Source organism: Lonchura striata, chromosome 7 (assembly GCF_046129695.1).
Source record: "Lonchura striata isolate bLonStr1 chromosome 7, bLonStr1.mat, whole genome shotgun sequence".
NCBI lineage: Eukaryota > Metazoa > Chordata > Aves > Passeriformes > Estrildidae > Lonchura > Lonchura striata.
This window is the reverse complement of record NC_134609.1, coordinates 18,782,612-18,799,125: the sequence shown is the minus strand read 5'-3', so window position 1 is coordinate 18,799,125 and position 16,514 is coordinate 18,782,612. Positions and strand designations below refer to the sequence as shown.

Here is a 16,514-nt window from a genome sequence, read left to right as displayed (position 1 = left end):
ACTGAGCCCAGACGTGCCTGGGAAACACATAAGCTGCCTCAGGATTTACTCACTGTTCCCAGCTAAACTCAGAGCTGTGGCTAACAGATGCCTGGGTGTGGAGAAGGGGGTGCAGGATGGGCTGCATCTCCCCAGAGCCTGGCAAACCTCTGAGGGCCATGCACCCCACATTTGGGGGTGAGGGGGAAGGGGGATGCACCCTAGACCATTGCTCCAGTCAGGTTTGGCTAGGCTATCTTGATCTCTGGCCAAAGCCTCGCAGCAATGCCAAGCTAACATTATAAATCCTGCTCTGGAAATGCACTTTTCAGCAAGACAGTGATTTGCCAACAACCTCTTGGCCTCCTTCTCCATCTGTCCCCTGAGGCTGCTGGGTGGCAGTGAAAACCATGGGGAATGGGAAAAGGGAGAGTGCCAGCCCTGGCCAGGCTGAAGGATGGGAAGGTTGCCTATCTCTGCCCACAGGCACAATCCATAGCATGGCACACAGACACTGAGAAAGCAACCCAGGCTCTAGGAACACCCACACACCCACTTTAATCCCGGCCCCAAGGTGGCTGGAGGCGGCTCAGAGCAGAGGGATGCGGGATGGCTCCCAGAGGCGCCGGGCCAAGTCGTAGGCCTGCTGGACCACGAGCTCAGAGGGGATGATGCCCAGGTGCACGGTCAGCAGCTCATAGCACTTCACTACCTCTGCCTGGTGGTTCTTGCTGTAATAACGCAGCAACTTCCTGGGGAGGAGAAGACAGGGGCTTGTCAGGTACAGTGCACGTAGGCAGCCCCTTTCTAACGACCTTCCCTCTATAAAGCACTTTGCAAGGACACAGCAAAACCATTGGCACCAGGCTGGGAGATGGGCTGGTGCAACTCCAGTGACACCACAACACTGGCATCCTGGCATCACTCACAGGGACCTGTGTGCCATCACAGCTTTGAGCCCTGGTGACAAACCATAGGGCTGGCAACTGCTCACCTGTAGTAGTCCCCTGCAAGCATCCCAATGGGAGCAGAATCATCAGAAAGGACTGGTACCTCCACCACCTCCAGCTTGTAGCCCTGGGGAGAAATGACAGCAGAGGCAGGAGCTGGGGTGGGACTACCGAGCAGTCAGAGCTGGCTAGGCCTACAGCCTGCTCCCTGCCCCAGGGAAAGAGGGCTCAGCCCCTTCCTGGCCCTACATACCATCTCATTCTCAAACCAGAGGAAATAGGAGCAACAGTAGTCGCCATCCTGCAGCACCAGTGTTGTATAGCCCTTCTGTAGGTATCGCCGGGCCAGTGTGATCAGGGACCAGACCTGGGGGACAAGGGGCACCTGAAGCCTGAGCAGAAACCCCTCCAATTTCCACCCTCTTCTGCGGTTCCCATCCCATGAGCAGTACCTTTTTCTTGATGAAGGTAGCCAGGGGACCCTTGCCCAGCTCTGAACTGGACTTCTCTGTCACACTGAGTGATGGTGCCATCATTTGTCCAGCTGTGCGGTCCACATAGATGAAGTGCACCAGACCAGGGAAGTCCTCCAGGTATGTGGGGTGGGTTAAGGGTGTCCAACAACTTTGGTGCCCTTCCAGGACAGCTCCTGAGCCTCAGGGAAACCACCTTTGCCCATTACACTCCTCCCCTTGATCCTGGTACCAGGGGACAGGGTCCCACTCCCACATCTGCTACCCCCTTAGGGCCACCCCGTTGCCAGGCTGGGTCCCCACTGCAGAGATGGGTATGACACCATGGTGATATTGCGCCTGCTCTTCACCAGCAGGAAGTCCCGCCAGTCCAGCAGCTTCTCCCTGCCGAGAAGAGGCACGGTGAGAGGCCAGGACCCACCAGCCCCAGCACAGCTGGGTGTGGGGCAGCCCCCTGGCAATGCTGAACATCCCCATGCACTCACCTCATCAATTTCTGAGCACGGTCCCGCAGCCCTTGGGACAGGCTGTGGCCAGCAGAGGTCAGGAAGAGCTGGCGGTACACGGAGCAGAGCTGCCGCTTCACATTGGCCACTGACTGCAGCAGCCTGAGCCAGGGGACACAGACCAGTTTGGACACTGTGTCCCCAGAACTGCAGAGACAGCTGTGCTGGTCCCCAGGCTGGGAAAGGTCCCTGCCTGTCCCAGAGACTTTCCCTGGCTTCCCCCTACTCACTCTAGGGAGCTCCCAGGTTCACTCCGTGAAAAGATCTTGTTCTTAAAGTCCAACCAGGTGTTCTGCAACTAGAACGAGACAGGACTGTGTCAGGCTGTGGAGAAAACAGGACAGGGTCCTCATGTTCCCACTCCTACCTGGATGTCCTGTCCACTCAACTTCTTTACAAATTTGTCCATGCGCTGCCGCAGCTCAGCGAGGAATGGGTAGGAGCGTGTGACTCCCACCTCTGGTCCCTCTTCCAGCTTCTTCTCCAGCACCAAGAAACCATCCAGCAGTTGGTACAAGGTGATGGCCACCTGGGTCATGGGGCCCTGCCAAGGAAAGGAGAGGTGTGTCAGGAAGGACCCAGTCCCACATAACGTCCCTCACCTCAGAGGCAGCTCACCTTGGTCAGGAGCACAAGGGAGATGCCTGGCCAGAGCGGGAGGCAGTGCATGGTGTGTGGCAGCAAGGGGCAGTAACCTTCCCGCAGGCTGGCATCCAGAAAGATCCTTCTGGGGTTTGAAGCTTCAGGGACCAGAGGCCCCAAGGTCTGGAGCAAGTCCTCTGCCATCTGGGAAAACAGGGGAGATACTCAGTCCCCTGTAGGGATGAGACAGCTCACACCAAGAATGCTCTGTAGGGGTGTAGCATTGCCTTGAAAGCTGCAACCAGGCAAGACAGAACCAAAAGAGCTGGAGGGGCCAGGTAGGAAAAGATCAGCAGTGAGGAAAGTGCCCAGGGACCCCAAAGGAGCAGCAGAGAAGAAGACTGTTGCAAAGACAAAGTTTGCAAATGCCTTAAATGGAGGCCAGTGTTTGCTGCAGTGTGTGAGGTGTTGCAGCATCCATCAGGGAAGCAGAAAGCCCAATGGCAGCAGAGGGAGACACTGCTCTGAGGCAGCCCTGCTCCCTCCCTGCTGACAGCTCGTTGTAAGCAATGCCTTCGAGAAGGAGATTACAGCTGTCACAATTATGCACAACATGCGGGACACAGGACACCCACAGCTGTAGCACAGCAAGAGACGAGTGACGAGGACTGGAATCTGCAAAGGGCAGGATGGTGAGGTGTGGAGCTGGGAGGTGTTGCAGGGCTCTGCGCTCACCTGGACATCTGCAGCATCCACCTCCCCGATGCTCAGCATCTCAGCACCCTCTGACCAGCTCTCACTGCCTGCAGAGAACAGGGCAGGGCACCCTTCCAGCCCCCCTCAGAGCCCTGGGGCTTCGGCAGGCCTGGGGGTGTGGGCACAGCTGCTGCCCAGCTGGGCACTCACCTGTACTGTGCCGGCCTGGCGAGGGCTCAGGTGTGTAGTACACCTCAGGCACAGAGAGATCATCTGTGTCCTGCCAGCAAAAACAAATGGGTCAGCAATAGCAGCAATACAGGCAGCCCTCCCAGCAATCCCACCCTGCAACTTCTGATATCAAGGACTCACTTGGTCATCCGAGTCCTTCTCTGCAGCTCCATGGGAGCCAGGGCCACTCACAGGAATGCTCTCACTTCTCTTGGGTCCCTGAGGAAGAACATTCCCTGCTGTGGCCTTTCAAAAAGAGAGAAAAACCCCTCAGCCCCAGCTGTCAAGGCATCGCCCCATTGGAGCACCCTGACTTGCTGCACCCCCAGTCCTGCTCTGGAGCACCTGTGGGCCAAGCTCCTCCTCAGCACTCTGACTGGGGTACAGGTCCTGAACCAGGAGGATGAGGACAAGCAGGTCGGCAGGGCGGATGGAGCTGGCGTTGCGGCTGCAGGCCAGAGGAGGGACAGGTCAGCTGGGAGGACAAATGGCTGCCCTGGGGAGGATGGTGGGGCTGGGCGCACCTGGAGTAGAAGGCCAGCAGCTTGGTGTGTACCAGGATGAAGGCATGGCCCACTTCATCCCCGCCACGCTCAGGGCTGGTGTTGATGTACTGTACCACTTGACGCTCCAGGAACTCGATGCACTGCTCACACAGCTGAGGATGGATCAGCCGCTCCACGGCCTGTGGTGCAGGAGGAGGGCAGGCTGCTGAGCTCCCTCAGCACAGCCTTACAGTCCCAGGGGTGGGTCTGAGCTTCCATTGCCCCAGGGAGCTGACTGAAAATCTCCAGCCTACTGCCTTTTCCCACATCCTGGGACTCCATGCAGCCTCCCACTCCTGGAACACTCCAAAAGTGAGGGACAGCCCAGAGCATTGGTACCTCCACTGCAAAGCTCTGGTCCTCCTCCCGCAGGTGGCTGTAGGTCTCCAGCAGGCCCCGCAGCAGGCTCCACACACGCTCCCGCTGCTCTGAATCAGCCGGCCGCAGCCTGCAGCCATCACAAGAGTGTAACTCATAGGTGGCTGTCACCTCCCCGCGTGGGACGGACACACCAAAACCCAGCTCCCCGCGTGGGACGGACACCAAAACCCAGCTGCAGCCCAGCAAAGGGAGGGTTCCAGCTAGAAACACCCACTCCTACCCCCCGGTGCTGCATGAAGGCAGCTCAGAGCAGCCACCCCAGCAACCCGACATGCCACCCCATGCCGGTGGCTGTGCCTGCTCACTCCTTGCGGATGAGGTGCGAGTCGAGCGTGACGAGGCCACAGTGAGCCTCCACCAAGCGCCGCAGCACGAATAGCGTCCGGCGCAGGTCATCCTCGCTCTGCGTCCCGTCGCCGTTCACTGCGATGTACAGGCAGTCCCCGAACTGCAACCGGCAGCGGGGTCAAGCGGGGGCCGCCCAGGGGTCCCTGGTCCCCGGTGCCGGTCCTACCATGTGCAGGACGTGGAGGTGCCGCCCGCCCTCGGTGGCGAAGCAGGTATAGGTGTCGGAGAGCTTCTCCAGCAGCGCGGCGCAGGAAATGATGAGGGGAGCGAAGAGGGTGTTGAGGCTGTCCTCCAGCGCCGGGCCCTGCGCCACACTCCCCCGGTCAGCCGCGCACCCCATGCTCCCTTCCCCGTACCCCCGCCGCCCGTCCCGCCCCACCTGCCCGGCGTGGGACGACCGCAGCCGGCGGAGGAAGGCGGCATCGGCCCAGTAGAAGAGCAGCTCGGCCGCAGTGCTGGCGATCAGGACGCAGCGCATGGCCCGCGGCCGGGGAGACCCCGGGACCGGGGCACCGGGACCGGGCGGCTCCGGGACCGGGCGGCTCCACCCGCCCCGCGCCGCTTCCTGCTCCGCCGCGCGTGACCGCCGCGCCCACGCGCGCAGCGCCCCCGGCGGCCCGGCGCGGCTCCGCACCGAGTGACCGCGGCTCCGCACCGAGTGACAGAGACACCGCACCGAGTGACCGCGGCACCGCACCGAGTGACAGAGACACCGCACCATGTGACAGCGGCACCGCACCGAGTGACAGCGGCACCGCATCGTGTGACAACCGCACCGCATCGTGTGACAGCGACACCGCAAAGTGTGGCAGCGGCACCACAAAGTGTGACAGAGACACCGCACCGTGTGACAGAGACACTGCACCGTGTGACAGCCGCACCGCATCGTGTGACAGCGACACCGCAAAGTGTGACAGCGGCACCGCACCGTGTGACAGCCGCACCGCACCGCGCCCGCCCGCCCGGCCCGGCCCGCGGCGGACAGAAGACGCCGGCTTGGTTGAGAGCCCAACTTTATTACACCTCCGGTAGCGCCTGGGCGCGTCGCAGCTGCTCCTTCCTGCCCGCGACACCGCCACTCTCCCGGGCAGGACACGGTCCCGGCCCGCCGCTCCGCCCCTCTCCGCCCCTCTCCGCTCCGGGATGTATAATTTAATTATCAACACTTCCCGCCGCGGAGCCCGAGCTCGCCCGCCCGGGGCGGGCCCGGCGCGCCCTCCCCTCCCCTGCCCCGCCCCGCCCGGTGCATCCCCGGCGGCCCCGGCCGGCTGGCGGCATCCCGGCGGCAGTAGAGGGAGCTGCTTCCATGCGCTTGCTGCACCGGAGCACTGCCCGCCTCCGGGGAGGGGGTCCGGCCCCTGCAGGGGTCATCCCGAGTGGCAGCGGGACCAGGGGGTCGGGGAGGGTGCTCCCTGGGGCTCAGCATCGCAAACCTCCCTGCAGCCAGTGGGCACCAGGGCCTGGGTCCTTCTCGCAGCTCACAGGACGGAGGATGGCAGGCCCTGCAAATTGGCTGTGGCACTGCTCTGGCGGGATGGTGGCCAGGGCATGTGGAGCTCTGCGGTCACAGGGCAGGGTGGTCCCAAGGTGGAGGACATCCTGGGGGTGAGGATGAGGGCATGGCGTGGAGCTGCCCAACACGGCCCCACGGCGAGGCTGCGTGGGCTGCCAAGGAGGCAGCGTGACCTGGGCAGTGCACAGGGGCAGGAGCGGGGCTGGCCAGTCCATTGTGGGCCACAGGCTATCGGTACCGACAGGCCAGCGCGTTCACATTCTTCACCACGTAGAAGCTCATAGTCAGCGGGGGGATGACGAGGGTGCGGCCGGCCCGCAGCGGGCGCGGCTTCAGCTCGGGGAGAGTCCCGTCATCCACCATGGCCAGCGGCTGCCCGTTGAGCTGGACCGACCTGTGGGACCAGGAGAGGGTCAGCGCCGTGGCACTGAGCATGGGACAGTGGTGGCAGTCCCAGCCACCAGCATGAAACTTACTTGGAGTGGAGCCCGTCCTTGCCATAGGGCTGCAGCAGGTACTGGTGGACAATCTTATCCCGCAGCGTCCCTGCCAGCTTGATTTTCTTCCGGGAGCGATGCAGGTTGATGATGTAAAGGGTGATGGATCCCCGGACATAGTTGTGACTACAGAGGGGAGAGTGGGAGATGAGGGCTGCACTGCCATGTCCTCAGGGAGCATTGCCTCCAAGAAAGGGGCCTGGGGGTCTCTGTAAGAACTGGCCTGGTGCAGGTATCCCGATTCACTATCCTGCTGCCCCTCCACAGGGACATGCCACCTTCCCATCATGGAGCCTGGTTCTGAGGTGACACCTTTCAAGCCCCCCTCTTCAGCCGGCAGGGACACGGCACAAGAGGACGTTGCCACGGTGTCCAGTGTGGAGGTGGCCAAGGACAGAGCGTCAGTCCCACGACGGCCCCTGTCCCCCCTTCCCACAGCCCTGCAAGGAGGAGGCTGAGAACGGAGGGGAGCTCTGTGCAGGAGTGGCGTCTGCCCCTGCCACCCCGGGCACCTGACAGACAGGTCCAGACACTGATCCTCTGTCCCTGCCTAATCAGGCAGCCCCAAACAAAGGCTATAAAGCACTTTGCACCTGTCAGTTACTAGACAAGGTTTCCTACCGAGCTGGAGGCATGTTGAAAGCATCTGGACTGTGTAAAGAAACAGTCTCTCCTCCTCCACAATAGCAACTTGTGTCCGCGGAGGAGGTGGCGGCCCCCCCGGCTCGCTGAGGTGCTTTCAAAGACCTTATCAGCGAAACAATAACCAGGCCAGGCTCCACGGCAGCGCGGCCCGGCGGGTAACCCGACCGAGCGGGGCCCCTCGTGTGAAATCCACTCCCTTGATCTCTGCTGCCCAGGCTGCCCGGCGGCCACTGCGCCGCTCCCAGCCCGTCCCGTTCCCAGGCACGGGCTGGCCGCGACTTTCATCGGGGGCATCGCCGTTCCTGCACTCTCCCTTCACTGTGACAGCGGCCAGAGCAGGACCCGAGTGGATATCCTGGGAAGCCAACGCGCCCCAGCGCGTCCTTGTTGGCCCCCATCCCCTGGGGGTACCTCTTACCCCACCCTGTAACCCTCATCCTTGCTCCGCTTACTTGTGGTAGCTGGTGCAGTGGGCATAAATCCGGAGCTTGTCGCGAATGACCCTGCCGGGCCGGGGTTTCCTCTGGAGACCGGCCACGTGGATCGCCAGCACCTTGGGACCAATGAGGCGCTTGTAAAGCAGGGACAGCCAGTAGTCCTGGGGGGCAGAGGGGACAGTCAGCAGCACAACAGCCCCCCTACGCACAGAGGGCGTGGGCAGGAAAGGCTGGCCCCCCTGCTTGCAGCCCAGCAAAATTATGGCTGTTGGGGAGAAAATGTTGTGTGCCAGATGTCTGCTTTGGGGATGAGGTTTTTTTTGTGCAGTCCAAGCCATAATGGCATGGATGTTTCCAGGAAAGGGATTCAGGGAGGAATACATTGCCCATGCTGAGAGACATGGGTACCCTCTAAAGGAGCTCAGATCTTGGCTGGGTTGCGGAGAATGAGGAGCAGCACGAGCACCATTGCACACACCCATGGACCAACACTAAGCCATGCTGTGGATCTGCACAGCAGCTCCAGCTGATGCACACAGGGTGGGGATGTCTCTGGAGCAGGCTCTAGCCCCACTCTCTACACAGAGCTGGAGCACATCAGAACTCTTACCTGCTCTTTGTCTCTACTCATGGCACACTGGCTTTTGGGACTGCTGAGGGTGCTCAGCTTCCCAGAGCCATTTCTCTGGTTTTAAAGCCTCCTGAGGAGCATGGGGAAGCCAAGCTCAAGAAAGAGGAAATGCTTAGACCCTACACACATGCAAAAGTGATGCAGCCTTAATTACGTCACCACACACTACTTTTTCCTGCAGGGCAGGGCCTCGCACAGCACGCAGGATGGGCCCCAAGCTCCGGGGAGGGAGGTGAGGCTGTGCGGTGATGGAGGCCGGCAGGGCCCCCCCTCATCCGCTGCAGGAGCTGGGAGGTGTGTGGTAAATGAAGCAGGGTTGTGGGAAGGGAAAGGGCAGGCTCAGGCCCTCGCCTGCTGTTCTGCAGGATGGGGCTCTGGCCCCACTGCTCCTCCAGGAACACCAGGTGATGCTGGGGAGATGGAGCCTCTCACCCTGCTTCTCTGAGTGCTGCCTGTGGGTGCTGAGGCACCTTCACACACATGAGCACTCTGCATAAACACTCTCTGAACAGCCCAGAGTGGATATCCTAGAAGGGCCATGTGCCCCAGGTCAATTGGGATGATCCCCCCTCCCCAATGGCAATGTCTAACCTTTAGCAGTGATGGTCACACTAGCACCAGGGGCTGCTCTGCCTGTCAGGGCTGACCTGCATAGTGAGGAGGAAATGGGTACTGAACAAGCACCTCGTGGCTCTGCACAGTGCCTGGGAAGGGCAAGGAAAGCCCTGCATGGTCAGCATAGTGTGATGAAGGGGTCCTGCATCCCAGAAGGGCATGTGGTTGGGAATGGGGTCTCCAGGCCCCCAGGATGCAGAGCAGAATGGGCAGGTGGAAGTACAGATATCATATACAGACTGAGTAATCCATCCTGTGCGTGGGGAGCCCTCCCACAGCCCCTGATTAACATGCATTTTGGGTAAAGAGGTCAGCATATAAAGCCGAGCAGTGGGGCACCAGTGACCAGCACAAGGTGAAAACCCACCAGCCAGACTGGACTGCCAGCCCCATGCTCTTTCCAGCTCAGCAGAATCTGATCTGTTTAATCAGCACTTAGCTGGTCTGGCAAAGATAGATCCAGACACACTTCTCACTTTCTGGGCAAGCTTTTGGCATAATGCTGGAGGAAAAGCCACCTTCTGTTCTCCTCTTGCTACTCCCAGCCAAAACCACGGGGCTTTGCGCCACACCAGCCTGGTAACTGCTTCCTCTGGAAACTCTGGGCCCCAAAGGAGATGTGAGTGTGAAAGGAGAGGCTCGTGTAGCCTGAGGCAGCTCAGCCACAAGGCCAAAGTTCCCAAGGAGAACGAGCTGCAGTTGCTCAATGCAGCTGGTGTGTGCTATCAGTGAGGCCATGCCTCTGTCCCTGACCCTGCTGGCTGCTTGGGCTGCCCTGCTTGGGATGTCCCTGCCTGCACCAAGCTTCTGTGGGAAGCAGTGCCAGCCTGTGCTGCTCAGGCTCACAGGAGGCAGGAGAAACGGTACTGCTGCCTCTCTGGCAAGCCACCCTGATTAGCAGTCATTAGATGAGTAACTTCTTGAGTTTGCAGTGAAGACAAAGAAAAGCACAGACTTCAGTGTTTAGCCCCATGGTCACACATTAAAACTAAGTTTTGTGTCCTGAGCTACCTGTCAGCTCAGGCTTTTAGGTCTCTAGAAGCCCTTCGGGGATTTCTCATCTCCTCTCTGTATTTCACTGATGAGATGCTGCTTTCACCCACAGGTTACAGGAGTAATAGAGGCCAGACCCTCAGTGTCTGCCCTCAGACACAGAATTTCCATGAGGATCTCACGAGCTGCTCTACAGGAGGCTCTCAATGGTCTTGCCTCCATGGTGAGCTGGGACCAGCACCTCCAGCCTCCAGCTGAGCACCCACCCCTCTGGGCTGGGTGTTCCCCAGGGATTTGCTGCTTTGACATCAGTGCCCCTCCACTCTCAAGGCAGCAGCAAGGTTTGTAATGTGGGGGTCCTGAGAGACTGACCAGCCCCATGAGCTGCCCCAGCTGCTGCTAAATTTTATATCTCAGCACTTGCTCTTCCCAAGGATTCTCTGAACAGCCCTGCAGAGCTGGGGGCATTGAGCCCCAAGCTCCTGCCATGATGGTTCATGGGCAGAGCTGTGCCATTCAGCATCTCCCAAGCTGGGCACAGGACAGATGAATGTCTCTCCTATGTGTTGGCTATGTTTTGTGAGCTTCTGGCCCAGCTAAGGGTACACAGCTTTTCTGAGAAAAGCCATGCAGGTGCCACGGGATGGGTAGGACAGTCAGCAGTGATTTAGGGTGAGCTGCTCTGCAGAGTATGAGGTGATCACAGCTGAGTGTGCAGTGTTTCAGCACAGTCAGTGCCTCCAGGGCAGTGCAGAGACCACTGTGTCCCTCCAACATCTGCAGGAGGTGAGGGGAGAACAGTGCTTTTACCTCGCCTTGCTGGCAAAGCTAGCTCCAAAGTCTCAGTTTCAAGAAGGATGTGAAAATAGCAAAGAGAGTTCAAAGGAGGGCCAAAAAATTGACCTGGGATTGAAAAAGGAGTCATCAGCACTGGCCTCAAGGCACTTGAGCCCTTCAGCTCCCTGCAGGGAAGCACTGAAGACAGCTGCAGCTTTTCACATCATCGCAAATCCACTTGTGTGAGGGGCCAAAATCATGTTATTTGCAATAAATTACCAGGACCTGGTGACACCAAGCCCTTGGATGATGAATTAAACACACACACACCTAGCATGACTGAAACCAACCTGCTGAGGGCAGACACTTTCCCTAGCTGGGCTGGTGCTCCAGGGCTGCTCCATCCACTGGCATGAGTGAACCCCAGCTAGAATCACACCAGGGCTGCTGGGCTTCCTAGAGCTACCAGCTCCTGATCAAAGGGGACCAGCTTGGGAAATAGATGCTCTGGAAACCCAGCTGCAACCAGGGTGGCTTTTCCACTGACCAATGACCTCTTCCTGAGCCCTGGCAGCAGCTGGCACCCGCTCCCATGTGGCACATTCTGTGCAAGCAAGTTCCTCAGGCTGGCAGTGCCCATATACCCCTTGTAAAGATGTGCAGTGTGGTGCTGGACATCCTGTCAGGGGCAGCCTCAGCAATGTCCAGGGAGACAGGGTGCTCCAACCAGTGCAACTGCAGAAAGGATTTGTCTTTTGGAGTCACAGAAAACTCCTGTTGTGAGGGCTGGGCCAGCAATACGGCTGTAGCAGTAGAGGAGGGATAGCAGAGAAGAATCTGGTTTGTTATTAGTCCCAAGGGAATCGAGGGATCTTTCTTGGTTTGATTACTCTGCAGACCTATCAAGCAGTACTGCAGGTGAGGAGCATCTGAAGGCAGAGCCTTCCTGTGCCTCAGGAGGTCTTCTGAAGTCTGGGACCCCTGATTTGTGGGCAGGAGGGGAGCTTGTGTTAAGTGAGCTGATGTGCAGAACTCAGGGACCCTCATTTTCTGAGCCCTGTGGGGCCAGTGAAGATGTACAAGTTTTCCATTAGAGAGGGAAAGCCCAGAGGGTCCTACCTGATCTCTTTGTACAATTTACTTCATTGCAGAAGTTTTAGAGACTTCAGCTTTTGGAAACAAGGTTGATTAGGCAGACCCTGAGGTAGAACTGTTAGCCAGACCCTCTTGTCTGCAGAGCCATCAGGAGAAGTGCAGGAGTTATCCCTGTGCTCTCTCCTAGAGACATCAAAGCAGCCCTGCTGCCCACCTGAATTTGTTCAGCTCTGTGCTCTCCATGTTTCAGAAGATGTTTCCATAATCAGAAAACCAGAGTAAAAGAGCCATAGCCCTTCAGTCTCCTGGGAACTGTAACCAGCAAAGGCAGCTGAATTTCAAATGAGTAGGCTGTGAGCCCGTGGTGCACAGCCTCCTCTTGCTGGGGCTGCCAGGGCATGGCGTTATGTTCCCAAGTCACCAGCAGCATCAGCTGGCTGCTACTCACCATATTCCACTTTTTATTGCTTCTTCCTACTTCTAAAGCTGTCCAAGTTCTTCCCCTGTGCCTTATGCACACTCGAGTTTCAATAGAGTTACAGAGAGCTCCAGTCCTGCACCTTCATCTGCATTATTCCACAGTCCAAGCAACCTGTGTGGAGATAAGGGCTGGCTGGTCTGAATACCACAGGACAGAGAGTTCTGCTCTTTCATCCCTTTGTTGAGCCTGATGGCTTGTTTTTGACAAAAGCATCCTATGGAAAATAATGATTGTGTTGTGAAGTCTTGGAGGGATGGAGAAGCTGCCACTTTCCAGAGAGCTTGTTCCAGCAGTTACATATCCACACTGTTAATTCCACTCCTTATTTTTGTCTTGAATTTGTCTGGCTTCAGCTTCCAACCACTGCTTCTTGTTCTTTCTTTTTCCACTAGATTAAAGAGATTCTCAGCATCCAAAGCTTTCTCCCTGTGGAGGTCCTTACATCCTGTTCAAGCCATAGCTGCTTGTTCCTCCAGCAAGGCTGGATAATGCTGCTTTTAACATTATCCCTGAGTTTTATGTGCTTCTTAAGTGGGAGTTTAAGGTTTTCTCAGCCAAGCCCTTTGCAAGGTCCTGTGAGAAGTAGAGTGGGGCAGAGCCTCATCCTGCAGGGAATAACATTTTCTGAAGTCAAAATCATCAGCTTCAGACACTACTGTTGCCTTCATGAGCTCTTATGTCCCCACCGTCAGGGACATGATCTGTTTGCTGTTTTGTGTGTGTCCCCTCTTATATGGAGGTTGTGGAGAACTGAGCAATCTCCTACAACATTTGCTGCTGCATTGGGGAGTCTGTGAGTGAGCACCACAGGGGAAACTCCAGAGACAGTCTATGACTGGGCAACAAGGCTCCTTCTAGCCCCAAACAAGGGGGCTTCAAGTGGACTGGCCTGCCAGAGGCACCAGCAGGGAGGAGGCAGCAGGCAGAGATGCAGCAGGAAGGGGCCCCTTGCCTCTTCCCTGCTGGGCAGGACAGAACTTTGGTTTGATCCAGACACCTCTGCCCATGAAAGGAACGGCTGATGCTGACCAATCCCTTTTTTGCTGAGGCCACATCCCTGCAGGTGCCCCACCACAGCCCTCTGAAGCTGCTGACATCTCTGCCTGGGCATCTGTTGCTTTTGCTGTGCTGATCCTCTTCCTTCCTGCTCCAACGGCTGCAAATGCTTCATCTCACACCGCTCTTTCCTGCCTTGCCTTATGCCTTTACATCTTCCTGCAGCTTTCTCCTCAAGCAACTGTCTTCAGCACAATTCTTACTGTGAGAGTGGCAGCCACAGGAATTGCTCCCAGGCATCAGTGGCACTGAGGGGACAGCCTGCCCAGGAAACAGGAAAGTGCTGAGTAGGATGTGACCCCTGCCTACTGCCCATCACAGCCTGCCTCCAGCCAGTGGCCTCCCCACCTTCTTGGGATCTGAGCACATGGAGAAACAGCCAAATCTCTCTTTTGTCATCACCTCTCCCTAACAGGGTCCAGGCGATGCAGGCTACAGGAAGGGAGCAGAGTTGCCAGATCAGAGGGCTTGGAAACCAAATGCAATTTTTCTGTTTCCTGTTCTTCCAGAACACCAATCCACTCTGGGAATGGTCTTTCTGTCCCACCTCATTCACAGCCCTGGGTTGGCTCTGTGACCAAGCTAGGCAGGTTTAGCACTAGCATGGTGCCTCTGGGAGATGTGAGCCATGGCTGTGTCCATCCTTCCAAGACCAAGCTGCTGCTGCCGGTCCCAGATGGCTTTTGTTTCTGCCCCAGACTCTGCTGCAGGAGGAACAGTCCAGCTCCAGCTCTGCACATGTCTTGCAGCTCCAGTGGGTGGGTGCCAGAGCTGCTAGCCTGGCTTTGATCCATTTAAGTGCATATGCACTTCAGAGACCATTTTCCTCGTGCGCCAAGAGGGAAAGGCCCTTTAACCCACTGACAGCAAGTAGAGTTTAGCTGCTTTAAATCTGTCTCCTCATTCATGGATACAACAATCCTCAGAGCAAACCTGGAACTCCTGGAAGGAGGGAGGGTGCAGGAAGCAGACAATGCTTCAGTCCTTGAGACATGATAGAAAGGACAAGGTGGTGGAGTAGATGCTCTGCTCAAACCTGCTCCAGGCAGTCGTGCCAAGGCTCGCTGGAAGACTTCCATAGGGCACCATTTCCACTCTGCCCTTCAGCAGACCATGCTTTAGCTGGACATCTCATGGGAAAGCTTTTCCCCCATGCACACCTGAACTGCCTGGGATTTCATCCCTCCCATCTGTGGCCAGAGCAAACGTCCTCTAACAACAGCTCCTGCCAATCCGTGCCTCTCCCAGCCCTTCCCTGTCTGCAGGCATCACTCCCACCAGAGTCAGTGCTCTAGCGTGCAGGGCAGACTGGGGTGCCAGACGCCCGCACGGGAGATTTATGGTCATCAGGAACAGCTTCCATGTGTGTGCATGCTCCATTGAACCTGCTCCCTCTCCCCAGCCTTTGTCACTCCCGGGGGGAGCCGCAGCCGCCGCGGTGCTGGGCCGGCTGGCGCCCAGCGCGGTGGCAGCGGCATTGCTGACAGGCGGCTGCAGCAGTGGGGCCGAGTTCCGCTGGCCCCAGCGTGGGCATGGGCACAGGGGGGTGAGGAGCCAGCCCCGCTGCCCTGGCCAGGGGAGGATCCCCTCGGGTGCAGGGTCGGAGACGTTCAGCTGCTGGCACCTCACCGGAGCGGCCCTTGCCCCCTTGGACCCATTCCCTAATGCTGCTCAGGACACACAGCCCTAATATGAGCCCGGCGTCCTCCCTCCTCCAGGACAGACAGTGATGTTCTTTCCCATTGAGTTCTCCCCGGTGGCTTTGGGCAAAGCCAAGGAGGTGAAAAATCACCCGCAGCATCCAAGCATCTGATCACAGCACCACTGGGCACAGACCTTCGCACTGCTGTGATGCTTTCTCAAGGACGCCATCAATTCACAGGCAATATCACATTGTCTTCTACCACCACAGCTGAGCAGGCAGCCCCTGCTGTCGATTCACCCTTGATCCCTCTGGGACTTTCTTGCCCTGCATATGAATTTTATATGCAGAAATGAACTTTAAGTGTCTACTAAACTGAGTATCTCACCGCCCATAGTCCTTAGAGGAAGGTACATGAGGAGCCACAGGAAATGGAAGTCTGGTTTTCAGCTTCGGCTTTTCCATGGGGTTTGTGCTCCTCAAGCCCTGCCTAGAAATATGCCCAAGTTTTTTCTCTTCATAGATATAACCTTACGGCATTGCACATTAAAGGAGCAGAAATCAATACCAAGTATGGATAAAAGAGAGATGACTACCACGTGGAAGAGCACTGAAAAACGTCTTTAACATTCTGTAAGAATCTGAAGAGAAATCTCACGTCTGCCTGGGGTGAAATAAATGTATTGCTTCCCTCTGGATTGTTTCAGAGAGATATTAAGGAAAGAGAGATAGAGTATGCCTGAAATGATCCTAGAGGTACTATATGCTGGATCAGCATTTCAAAGGCACTGCCCCGTGACGAGCAAATATTAGCGCTGCTCCTGCCCTCCTTCCCTCCATGCCTTACTCCCACACATGTACAGGTTTAAGTGCAGGCAGGCAGACTGATGTACCTGCAAAAGGCTTTATTTGAAGGGCTTCTCTGACTATTATACAGCTGACTGCTCCAATCACTCAGGAAGAAAAAGCACTCCAACCATACATGAAAATGTTATCTCAAAAATAACAAGGCAGTAAAACACTTGAGCTCAAAGGGAGAATGGACAGGCAATTCTGGCAACCAGGATGGGCACTCAAGCTGCCCTTCCATGGGTGAAGGACCTGGAGGGGCACACAAGGACCATGTCTGCGGCAAGATGTTCCAAAAGTCACAAGATGCCACTTAACTCATGAGCCAGCTGTGTATGGGAAGCCCAACAGAGATGTGAGCACCTTCCTAATTTCACTGCGAAGCTTCAGTTCCTGTTGGTCACACTGCTGCCACCCGAGACCATCCTCTTATCGGACAAGCAGGCATCAGCAGGGGCAGGGAGGAGAAGAGGTGCAAAGACTGCTGCGGGGAGCCCCGGGCTGGCTCCCGGCCCCCTGAGAGCTGCCAGCCGGAGCTGTGAGCGATGCCGCGGCGGTGCAGCCCTTCTCTCAGCAGGCAGCCGAGAGCTGC

General features: G+C 57.4%; 3 protein-coding genes across 3 annotated transcripts in view; all 3 read right to left on the bottom strand.

Moving 5' to 3' along the window:
* Positions 1 to 512: 512 nt before the first annotated feature.
* Positions 513 to 3,455, bottom strand: LOC110473602 (HPS1 biogenesis of lysosomal organelles complex 3 subunit 1). The gene is made up of 11 exons (XM_077784656.1): positions 3,397 to 3,455; positions 3,226 to 3,293; positions 2,527 to 2,694; positions 2,276 to 2,452; positions 2,139 to 2,206; positions 1,888 to 2,010; positions 1,722 to 1,786; positions 1,382 to 1,527; positions 1,183 to 1,296; positions 974 to 1,056; positions 513 to 731 (listed from the first exon to the last, which is right to left on the bottom strand). The coding sequence occupies exons 2-11, from the start codon at positions 3,262 to 3,264 to the stop codon at positions 569 to 571; spliced, it is 1,146 nt and encodes a 381-aa protein (XP_077640782.1). The 5' UTR covers positions 3,265 to 3,293; positions 3,397 to 3,455; the 3' UTR covers positions 513 to 568.
* Positions 3,456 to 3,672: 217 nt separating this feature from the next.
* HPS1 (HPS1 biogenesis of lysosomal organelles complex 3 subunit 1) lies at positions 3,673 to 5,231 on the bottom strand. The gene is made up of 6 exons (XM_077784657.1): positions 5,071 to 5,231; positions 4,858 to 4,995; positions 4,649 to 4,791; positions 4,302 to 4,410; positions 3,942 to 4,102; positions 3,673 to 3,865 (listed from the first exon to the last, which is right to left on the bottom strand). Exons 1-6 carry the CDS (start codon positions 5,167 to 5,169, stop codon positions 3,688 to 3,690), a joined length of 828 nt encoding a protein of 275 aa, XP_077640783.1. The 5' UTR covers positions 5,170 to 5,231; the 3' UTR covers positions 3,673 to 3,687.
* Positions 5,232 to 5,687: 456 nt separating this feature from the next.
* The window catches only part of HPSE2 (heparanase 2 (inactive)), a 105,846-nt gene continuing 95,019 nt past the window's right edge, over positions 5,688 to 16,514 (bottom strand). Inside the window, exons 10-12 of the mRNA XM_021536427.3 lie at positions 7,799 to 7,944; positions 6,681 to 6,827; positions 5,688 to 6,598 (exon numbers count right to left, since the gene is read on the bottom strand). Coding sequence (XP_021392102.1) covers positions 6,433 to 6,598; positions 6,681 to 6,827; positions 7,799 to 7,944 — 459 coding nt within the window. The 3' untranslated portion in view covers positions 5,688 to 6,432. The remainder of the gene's footprint in view (positions 6,599 to 6,680; positions 6,828 to 7,798; positions 7,945 to 16,514) is intronic.

Coding starts and splice junctions, on each gene's coding strand:
- LOC110473602 (XM_077784656.1), bottom strand. CDS start 3,264: ATGCTGAGCATCGGGGAGGTGGATGCTGCAGATGTCCAG. Junction 2,207..2,275: donor TGAGTGGACAGGACATCCAG/GTAGGAGTGGGA, acceptor GTCTCGTTCTAG/TTGCAGAACACCTGGTTGGA. Junction 1,057..1,182: donor TCTGGTTTGAGAATGAGATG/GTATGTAGGGCC, acceptor ATTTCTCCCCAG/GGCTACAAGCTGGAGGTGGT.
- HPS1 (XM_077784657.1), bottom strand. CDS start 5,169: ATGCGCTGCGTCCTGATCGCCAGCACTGCGGCCGAGCTGCTCTTCTAC. Junction 4,996..5,070: donor GGTCGTCCCACGCCGGGCAG/GTGGGGCGGGAC, acceptor AGTGTGGCGCAG/GGCCCGGCGCTGGAGGACAG. Junction 3,866..3,941: donor CTGCTGGCCTTCTACTCCAG/GTGCGCCCAGCC, acceptor TCTGGCCTGCAG/CCGCAACGCCAGCTCCATCC.